The following is an 11,080-nucleotide window of genomic DNA, read 5'->3' on the forward strand; positions in this document are numbered from 1 at the left end:
AATTAGAGATGTCTCCCAGCACTCAAATTAAACCTAGTTTTATGCGCTATCAAGTAGTTTATGAAACTTATATTCACAGGGGAGTAGTAGTTTTCATGATATCCGTATATGAATATGAATTTTTTACATGAAATTTTGTCAAAATAATTTATTTTAGTAAAATTTATGAAAACTACATCTGCAAATTCTGCGTAGCAGACTGTATGAGTATTCATGGTTTTTAGTTAAAATGTGTTAAATGAAAAAAGTTGTGCTAAATCAAGAAATATTTTCATCTTTTAGCACATTAAAACGATTTAATGCTTGAAGAAGTTTGTCGGGGGGTGCGGTCAGCAAAGAACAACATAAATAAACAAAACCATATTTATTTATTTTATGCCGTCGTTTCGACCTGAGTTTCAGGTCTTCATCAGGGCTATAGAACAAAAGAGATAACAACAACATTTAGAGTAACATACAATAGAAAAGGAATAGTATACAAACATTGTAGAAGTCTGGGCAGAAGAATCATTGCTGAGAGAAGAGGTCGGAGTTTGATGAGATGTAACAGGCTGAGTTGAAGGGTTTCGATGAGAAGGGGTCTGTAGAGTAGCAGAATTGTGCTGTGAAGTGGTGAATGTGATTGTTGTTGATGTTGATGAGATCTAGATGTGTTGTATCTTCTGGTGTAGTGACGTGTATGTAGATGGTTGTTATCACGTCGTTGGCCTCGTGTTACTGGATTCATAATGAGGTGTAGATAGTTGACCGTAGATTAATGATTGGAGAAGTTTGTCGGGGGGTGCGGTCAGCAAAGAACAACATAAATAAACAAAACCATATTTATTTTATGCCGACGTTTCGACCTGAGTTTCAGATGTAGAAGTCTGGGCAGAAGAATCATTGCTGAGAGAAGAATCATTCGACTGAAACTCAGATCGAAACGTCGGCATAAAATAAATAAATATGGTTTTGTTTATTTATGTTGTTCTTTGCTGATCGCACCCCCCGACAAACATCTCTAATCATTAATCTACGGTCAACTATCTACACCTCATTATAAAACGATTTAATATTTAACATGGTTCAGAGTCTGTTATATGGAGGTTGACGTAAGATATAGATTTTTCAAAATAAATTCACTAACTACCGATCTTTCAGTATACAACATTTTTATAAAATGTTGGTTTTTAAAAGGCTATATCTCGAGAACTATTGAACGTAAATAACTCTTTTAGGGCTCATATTTTAGAAAATTTGCTCATCTTTAAATGATGTTCTCTTAGGTTTTCTTGTGTTGCTCCTACTTTTTAAGATATAGAGCACCGAATTAAAAATTAGTGTTTTTTAAGGTTTTGAAACAGCCGCCATTTTTTATTCCCCCTATCCATACTTGGGAGACTCATCAATTGTTTTCTTTAAAGTAATCAAAAATTGGAGTTAGATAACTGCCTTTTCTTCTTCCCGGCTCTTGTGCTAAACACCTTTAGTCTTGATTTATTCATTCTACATTCTTCTATTTATTCTTGGATTACAAATTCCCAACCTATATACAATATACATCCTCTATAAAATCTCATTTCTATTTATATACATCCTTTGATAAAACTGTTTCCTTTTGCTTATCTTTCCTCATTCGTGCTGCACATTTGTTAGAATGTTTCAAACATTTCTACTTGTCTATCTCCATCTATATTTTCCTTTAAATGACAAATATTCCTTTACCTATTTCTTATTCAAACGTCTGTATCGATGAAAATAATTTAAAATCTGTTTTAGAGACCGAGTTTTAAGTGCTTTTATTATTATTATTATTTATATTCTTGGGCATTACATGGTTTATATAACTTACATTTCTTTTTTTTTTTTTTTAATATTGATTATAAGGAGGTGTATAGTTTCGTACAAAAGACACCCCTAACTATATACAATGTTATAAGAAAGAAAGAAAGAAAGAAAATGAAGATAAAATATATAGATAAAAATAATAATTCTTAAGAAGAGTGAAAAATAAAATTTAAAAAAACAATGACATTACTGGATTAAATAAAATAAACAATTGAGGTCTAATGGGGAAAAAAGTTAATTTAAGAAAAAGACGAAAAAATAAACAGTCGTAATGTCAATAATAGAAATAAATATAGAACTTATAACAGAATGTCCTGCAGCACCCTGGGCTTCAGTCTTCCAGATGAGGTTGGATTTCCCAAGTTGTAAGTCACTGCTCCTTTAACTTTCGGTAACTGGGAGTGGAATTTTATGAACTGTATTTTTATAAGGTCTTCTATTGATTCCATTAGTAATTCCAGAGGCATTGGATGTTTCTTACAAACCAAGGAGTATCTATTGCGATTATTTTGAAAAGATTGTAGTTTTTTACTTTTTGTAAAGGATGCCACTCCTCAGACTTCACAGCAGTGGCCTGAGAATTGTTTTAAAATAAGAATCGTGCAAGCACATCTTTTTTTTTTCCTAGCTTCAAACCTCGATAGAAATTTGTTATATGAACAAGATATTTAAATAACACTAAATTTATATTGCATAAAGTTAAAGAAGGAAAGGGTTTGTGCACCAATTTGTACATTTGATTTGATTTTTTTTTTGTACAAAAACCGACATTCAACCGGTCGGGCACAAATTCAGGCCATGTTGTACCAGCTAATAATAAATAACCTATCCAAGCGCTTGAGCATGTGCGAATTTGCTATTGCTTGGCAAGTGTGTAGGTAAATATCTTAAAGATCGGATTTAATAAAGCTTATTCTTAACTTCATTCTAGACGGTGTATATTTCTGGTATAATTGACAAGGATGGGGAGAAAGCAGTACAAGAAATGACCAAAAAGCATGGCGAGAACAGATGTGCTTATAAACACTTGGATGTAAGAAACCAGCAGCAATTTGAAGGTATATATTTCATCATAAACACTTAAACTGAATAAGTTATCACCTAATTTTTATTTATATTTTAAGTTTTAAATGTTCCTTATGTAACCGATCTAGCCCGAACTCGATATTATTCCTTCCTCCCAAACCCACTAGTTTCTAACCTTGCTTCCTCTTCCATTCCTGGCAATCCTCCGAGGCGCCTGAAAAGAAGATGGCCTCGTGACCTTATATTGTAAACTGTTTTTAGAGTTCTACTACTGGGTAGTTTCTCTACACCCTGTATCATATCATTATGTCATTATGATCAAATTTACTTGTTGTATTTTTTATACAGTTGTAAAAATCAATAAATAAATTTAAAAAAAAATATATTAAGTTTTATTTTCAATTTTTATAACATGATTCATTTTTATTTAAATGGTTAATACATTTTCAATTCAGTGCTGGAAATTGAAAGTAAATTTTCTGAAAGGATAAATAACTCATAAGTAATTTTGCCAGGAGTAAACATGGAGCATGCGCAGTACGGGTATATCTCTCCCAAAACCCGTACTTGCGCATGATCCGTTCAGTTCCGGACATTCAGAAGTGGTTGTTATTTCAGACATAATTTGTCTAATTGATACTTTAAAGTCGCAATGATAGTAAAACCAAGTATGGACATGCAGATTTTATGATCCCATTCATGGTCGGTCATGTCTGCGATGCGGGAGAGGGAGGTTTATCTAGAGGTAACCAACCTATTGTAACTATGGTGTTGATGGGGTAAAGTTTTCATTTAGTGGGACCGCCACAGAAATAAAGGTCTACCTACCTGGCCGGGATTAGAAACGGCACCGATGGACTTACCAAGCAGTCGCCTCTGAACCCTTTAGCCTGTGCCTTAAAATGGATACACTACGGGTTGGCCACGAATTCAATCCAACTTACCAACCAGGAAGGTATCATAACCCTATTCTTCTTCTAAGCAAAAATTACGCTAAGGGGTGAGGACTAGACCACGCCCCTTGAAAGTAACTTAACGTTGAAGTTAATAGGGATTAAGCACATTAATCCAATTATCTGTAAAATAATTCCTTTAATCGCAAAAGTGAAGAGAATAGAAGTTGTAATAAATATTATTTTCAATAATTTGGTATATCTATAAATAAAATCCATTGCGCCGTTCTCAAGAAATTCATGATTCTTTCTCTGTTATATTGAACTCAATTCAATGTGAATAATTATGATCCTAAAATATATTTATTGTTCTAAAATGTAAGGAGTAAATTCGTCAATTTTCAATTGAGGTTTTCTTGGAACAGTTAATAAAATTTTTTTTTTTTAAGAAAAACAATAAAATATAAAGTTTGATACTAATAAATAATTGTTTCTGATACAATGGAAAAAGTTGTCCATTAAAAAAAAATTTTTTTTTAGTTTATTTAATACTTTTATTTATTGATATATATTACAATCTGCCACACAGTTGTGGGCAATAGGTAATTGTTATGAATGATCTCATACATACTAAAATAAAATAAATAAATGAATGAAAAAAATTGTTTTTTCTTAAAATATATACAAACAGAAGAATAAACAAAATGAACATAATCACACTATGTGTATGAAAAAAAAATATATATATAATCTCTAGTTACATTTACACTCTAATATACAATATTAACACAATCGACCTGAGGATCCCTGAGCCCACTCTATCCCCCACGTGTGAGGGGTAGAGCAGAGCTCAAAAGATCCCAGTGCATCCCTCTTGCCGCATCACTGTTAAAAAAAAAATTAAAAATAGAAAATATTATTTTTTAGAATATTAAATTTTTACAACAAAAAAGTGACTGAGAATTAATAGTAATTCAAAAATGTGAGCACTTTTGAGTTACTCAATTTTTTTTTTTTTTAATCCTCCTGACTTGCCTCTCAAGATGTTTCATGTGACAGTACAATCATGATTATAATAATTGTACAATTAAATGTTTATTTTTTCCTTTACATTTTGGATCTTAATTCATCATCTGGCATACTTTTTGTTATTGTAATTATATATTATCCTTATTACTGTCCAACCTAAACCACACCATTATTTTCTTCACCAATTAAAATTTAGTAATTGTAAATTACCTATCCTAATTGATATTTTAATATTTTAATCAATTAGAAGAAGTTCCGTAGTTCAACTTGAACAAATGGGTAGTTATAAAAGAATAATTTTACAAGAGGCTGTGATAAAATGTTTTAAATGTATGAATTATTTCTTAGTTTTAATTATTATAGAGAATGATATAGTCTAGGATGGTTAGTAATAAGAATAATACATAATAAAAAAAATAATTTTAGAAAGATGGTTCAAGTGACAGTAAAAATAGGTACACAAAATTGCAGAAAAAATATTTATTAGTTATTGTTTTGCCCCACTTTACAGGGTTGAATCCTAGAAGATGGGGGGGGGGCATTGAGAAATTAATTAGAAATGTTCTAAAGGAAAAATAAATATTGTTTAAGTAAATGGAAAAATTCAGTAATTGTCATTGTAATTGTCTCTTAATTTTCAGATGTATTCAAAGAAATTGTATCTAAGGAAGGAGGTTGTGACATTCTAATCAACAATGCTGGAATAGTGAATGAAAGTGATTTTCAACTATTAATGGAAATAAATGTTGTAAGCATTTTAGGCTTTTAAGTTTATCCTTATTATGAATTCTGTTTTGTTAGGATAATATAGTTATATGGACTCCATATGTTTAAGTGCCAATTAATTTTTCAATCCCTTTAATGTTTCATCCCTTTGTCTCACAAGAGAGTTAGTTATGACAATGCTGTGTAATTAGAAACTGATTACTCGGGATAAGAGATATATTGTGAGAATGCAAAGGGTTTTCAACTTCCTGCAAGTGAGCCACTACTTGATATATATCAAGATATCAGCTGTTGTCTGTGCAGATTACTTCAATGCCACTAAACTTATATGTGAGATTCAATAGCTCTGTTATCCAGAACTCTCCAATGAATCCACCTTATTATAAATCTCACTGAATTTTTGATGATAATGTTAGATAATCTTTCTACCTAACCTCAGCTTTAGATATTGATATAGCCCTCTCTCACTGTATGCACAGTCATACCTGTCTGTTAATGAAAATATGAGACAAGGTAAAAAAGTATGCCTTAAAATATTCAGTCTTTCATCTCTCAGAATCTATTTTCAATCATCTTCTTGAGGTATTGAAAGAATACACCTACTTTATTATTATTTTTCTGGTACTACAGTGCCTACAAGATCCTGGGCTCCCTCCACCACAACCAACCAATCTCCATGATCTAATGCTCTCTCCCTCCATCTTTGAACACTAAATTACCTTAAATCCTCCCTCACATAATCCAATCATCTGATCTAGGGATGTCCTCTTTTTTTATTTTCCATCCAGTTTCTCATCTAACTTCTTTATGGGTATCCTTTGATCAGGCATCCTCTCTGCATGTCCTATCCATCTTATTCAAGGAATCTCACTAATATCATGATGTTGAGTTCCCCAAATAGTTCCATTAGCTCCTTATTCCTTCTTCTCCAAAACCCATTCTTAAGACTCCTCCCTACATCTTTCTCAATACCCGTTTCTCCCAGGATTTGAGCATCCGTTCTGCTTTTCTTGTGAAGAACTTGCCTTACAGTGTATACCTATATAACTACATAGGGACCATAATTAGTAGCTCTGACAAGACAGATGTTAAGATCCTGAACAGAATACTCAAGGCGAATCAGGTGTATTACCAGATTACTAATAGTATCACAGTTCACCACGAAGTTGATAAAAAGACCAAGATGCATATGTATAACTCTGTCTACCCGCCTACACTTAAGAGAGCAGCTGGCTTCTTGCACTCAAAACCATTCAGGTAAGTCAACAACTCAAGAGGTTAGGTTATGTCTACCACAGAACGACTTATTGATGATATTCATATTGATGAAATAGTTCACGGCATTGCAGAATATGATTTGTTCCATTATGAGGTATTATTATCAGAGAGTGCGCCAAGTGGTTATGAGAGCGGTCAAGTACCACATTTTTCACGACGAACAATAATTTTTAAGGATGAAAGGGTTGAGTATTAAAGCTCTCTTATAGCCTATAATCTTCCCAGGAAAATCCTGAATATTTAGCAAAAAGCTCCATCACAATTGGATGATTAGTTTGGCAGTGCTTAAAATACAAATAAACAAATACTGAGTTATATATTAGGTGTATTTTTCAAAACCATTTTATAATAAGCATGAAAATTTATTGCAATAAAATATGTGGAGCATTCTAAAAAATTGATCATTCCTAAAAATGATTAAATATTTTTTAATAAGTCTTTATATTTTATAATAATTTCTTAACAGTATTGTTAATTTATGTATATAAAAATTGTTTTAAATTGTAATGATATGTTTTTTATAGTTTGGAGTGATGACAGGATGCCGACTCGCCCTCAAGTATTTAAATAAAGGTGGTTGTGTTATGTGCACATCATCCTTGTCTGGATTTGAAGCTTATTGCCCATATTTAATAGCCTATAATGCTTCTAAGCATGCTGTCTTAGGACTTGTTAAATCTTTTGGAGTAAGATGCTTTTTATTGTATTTTCTTCTTTAATAATATTTTAACCAAAAAATTTTACCACCCATGCATTATTTTAAATATAGATATAATTGAGAAAATATTTTTAATCAGCATAATGGCTTTGATTAATTTCAATTTTTTTTATTTTATTTCATCATCTCATATTCTCTCTTGGTTAGTATTATATATAGTTCATTTCAGATCACGTTTTTCTTGATAATGCCTGAACTGGCAAAATAGTCATCAGTTACTTATTGAGTGACTATTATAATTGACAAATATATGATATTAATAAAAAAAAATTAAAAGAAAGATTTTTCACATAAACCATTGCTAAAATAATTGGTTTCTAAATTTCATTAGTTTTTCTTATACTAGGAATATTTTACTCCAACTTCTTTATCTTGGTACTGTTGACAAGCAAATAATAAATCTTTTCTATATTTCTCTCATAAAATTCAAAAATCCTCAATATACCAGGGTGGATAATAGAACCTTTTTTTTGTTTAGTTCATTTAATTTATTAATTTAATTTTTTTAAATATGTTTTATAGGATCCACAACTTTTTGCGGAGCACAACATTCGATACCTATCAATTGCACCAGGTGTTACAGATACGAAAATTTGCGAACTTCCTCCAACTTACCATTTTAATCAGGAGTGGGGGAAAAAAGGAGTAGCAGCTTTTTATTCAGAAACTCCTCAAAAGTAATGAATATTAAAACTATAACTTTAAAAATATAAGCATGATTTATTTGATTACTATGTGTCAATGAAATTATATCTGCCTCAATAAAACATTTTAGGGATGAAAATTTGTCTCAAACTTCATTAAAATATTGCAATTAAATTCTAAATTTTGTTTCTTTGTTGATCTTTAATAGATACAGATAAGTTACTAAATAATTGTTGGTTAATGTGATATAGAGCATTTTATTTTAGAACATAAAGAAATCGATTTGAAACACTAATTTTTAATGAATTATACCTGAATTGAAGTATATAATTTAATAATTTCTGCATTTTTTTACAATGTTAAATTGTGCAAACCCAAGCACCATTACTTTCCCAGTCTAAGTTAAAGTGTTTTCTGTGAGACTTAATATTCTTATGAAACATTCTATTGCTAAACTAAATAAAACTTTAGATAGAGAAACACCTTGTTTTAAATATTTTAATTGCATATAGTACAATCTAATTTTGGTCATAGGCACCTGCTCAGCACGCATCATCTGGAAGACGTACGGAACTTATCAAGTTGTAGCATTTTGATCGATAATTATTATTTTGTGTATATTATCAAATTAAACTAATTCACAGAAACGTCTTGGAAGAGCCCAAAATAATTATTTTTTAAATTTACCCCCGACAACAATGATATAAATATGAGATCCTGTCTAGACAATGCTCATTGGTTCCCTTTTAATATCTTCAGGGCTCTACCAGAATTTCTTTACTTAGTCTGTACCTCTATCAATGTATTTTTTGAAGTTGTAACTTCAACATCCTTAACATTCCATTGTTAAGTCTGGAAAATAGTTCTCTCCAGTGTTGTGGTAACATAGAAAGGTCATTTGTTTGTCTCTTGCCTATTTTTTCTTCTCTATCCTAACCTGTATCTTATTCCAACCTACCTTCTAACCTTGGTAATACTGACTATATGGATGAATAGGCAGTATTTGAGGCCTTTTGAGAAATCATATTAAACATTCTTTGGCAAACCTAAAACTTCTCAATATTGTTTACTTAACAACCTTATAGTGTGACATACAAGGCCCATGAAATATTAAATTTATCTAAAAATGTCTGATTTTTCTTTTTAACTAGAAAAATATTCTGACTTCTGTAAACAAAGCAATATTTTATGGAGATGAGACTTATATCTATTCCTCTATCATTTTTTTTTCTACATAACCACTATATACACCTGCATATACATCTTGGAATGTTAATGTGCTTGAATATGCAAAACAAGGAAAATATTCATAAACATAGATTTGCAAGCCAGAATTTGACATTTTTTCTTCTTTCGTAATAATTCATTTAATATTTTTTTATAATTCAGCCTCTGTCTCACTAGAATCCACTTTGATTTTCTGACACAGCTAAATATGTATTATTAATTAATAACCTCAGTTTCTTAGTTCTTAAGAAACTTTTCTTATACTTCATTATATTTGTTTATTTTATTAATTGGATAGTATAGATATATAAATAAAATATTGTAAGAAGATAGTCGGGGTGGTGATCAATAAGGGAACAAAATAGTAAAAGAAAACTGTTTAATGTTAATCAACATTTCACCCCACTTTGCAGAGCTTCCTCAGGGCTGTCAGGTTGTAACGCAATGGACAACAACCATTGGTCAAATGTTGGTAAATAATAAATAGTTTTCTTTTACTATTTTGACACTCTTATTGACCGCCATCCAGACTATCTTCTTACAATCTACTTCTTACAATAAACTATCTTCTTCCAATAAAAATAAATATATTTAATATTCACAAAACAAAATATAATGCCTATTTCATGTGTTGCAGAACTGAATCAGTTGCAAAGGCTACTCTTTACATGATTCAACACGCACCTACAGGAAGTATATGGGTTGTGATGAATGATCAGTTATTCAAGATTACATTTCCAGACAGGGAGTCCTACCAGACAAAAATACTAGACCTGTGATATTATAAAAAAATGGATTACAAATCGTCGATACAATACCTTAAAGTTTCTTCATGATTTTATGTATCAACTAATAACTTAATAACTAATATTGTATAACAACTATTTATATTATACAACCACTAATTATATAATTATTATATAAACAACTAATAACTTCAATAATATAGAAGATGGTAATAATTTACCCTTACATCCCCGAAGTTACAGTTTTGTCTCCTCCAGTTCTAGAAATCAAAGTCTATGTACATATATTTAATTTTAATGTGTAACATGAGCTGTATCTTAAGACATCAATTGTATTGTAATTGGAATGAATTAAATAAAGCATATAATCATGTAAATTATATTTAAAACTGTAATAAATTATACACTGTTTTAAAACTTAAAACATTATTCTATTATTAAATTATAATAAATAATTATGCAATTATGTTACATTATAATAAATAGATTAATAACTGTTTTATTACAAGAAAGTTATTTGCTAACTCCCTATTATTTCATGTTTTCTGTTAAGAATAAAGAGTTTATTCTCGAATATTAATCAAAACTGTACATATTACCCAATTAAACCATATAGAAATATGCCTTTTCTAGTTGTCTTTTAAAAATTGTTAATTAAAATAATCAAACCCTCCATTATTTGCTCAATCATCATTCTTGAGGATTTCCTTCATAAAACCTTTCCTCTCTTACTCATTTTTCACATACTTATGAATACTAGATGATATCATCAATACAGCATCACATAGTAGACATCATGATTGTTGAGGAAAGCAATTTATAGTTATCTCAGAAAACAATTTTATAAGTTTTAGAATTTTCTGTTAATAATTTAAAAATTACATCGTCTGTACATCCTCTTGAAGTAAAGCTGCAGTCAAACTAAGTAAGGTCAAGTGTGTTTTTTGTATCAAAAGCAAAACAGA

General features: G+C 30.4%; 1 protein-coding gene across 3 annotated transcripts in view; it reads left to right on the plus strand.

The window, feature by feature from the left end:
• LOC106688792 (15-hydroxyprostaglandin dehydrogenase [NAD(+)]) overlaps positions 1–10,578 on the plus strand; it is a 26,513-nt gene extending 15,935 nt beyond the window's left edge. For 2 of the 3 annotated variants that reach the window (XM_014433431.2, XM_014433429.2), the window contains exons 3-7: positions 2,759–2,885; positions 5,417–5,523; positions 7,304–7,465; positions 8,020–8,174; positions 10,007–10,578. In XM_014433431.2, the coding sequence (XP_014288917.1) occupies positions 2,759–2,885; positions 5,417–5,523; positions 7,304–7,465; positions 8,020–8,174; positions 10,007–10,148 (693 nt within the window). In that variant the 3' untranslated portion in view covers positions 10,149–10,578. The remainder of the gene's footprint in view (positions 1–2,758; positions 2,886–5,416; positions 5,524–7,303; positions 7,466–8,019; positions 8,175–10,006) is intronic. The other variant, XM_014433432.2, reaches the window with a different exon arrangement.
• The last annotated feature ends 502 nt before the right edge of the window (positions 10,579–11,080 follow it).

The sequence above is a fragment of the Halyomorpha halys genome, unplaced genomic scaffold (assembly GCF_000696795.3).
Source record: "Halyomorpha halys isolate HHAL.00 unplaced genomic scaffold, Hhal_1.1 Scaffold1206.1, whole genome shotgun sequence".
Classification (NCBI taxonomy): domain Eukaryota; kingdom Metazoa; phylum Arthropoda; class Insecta; order Hemiptera; family Pentatomidae; genus Halyomorpha; species Halyomorpha halys.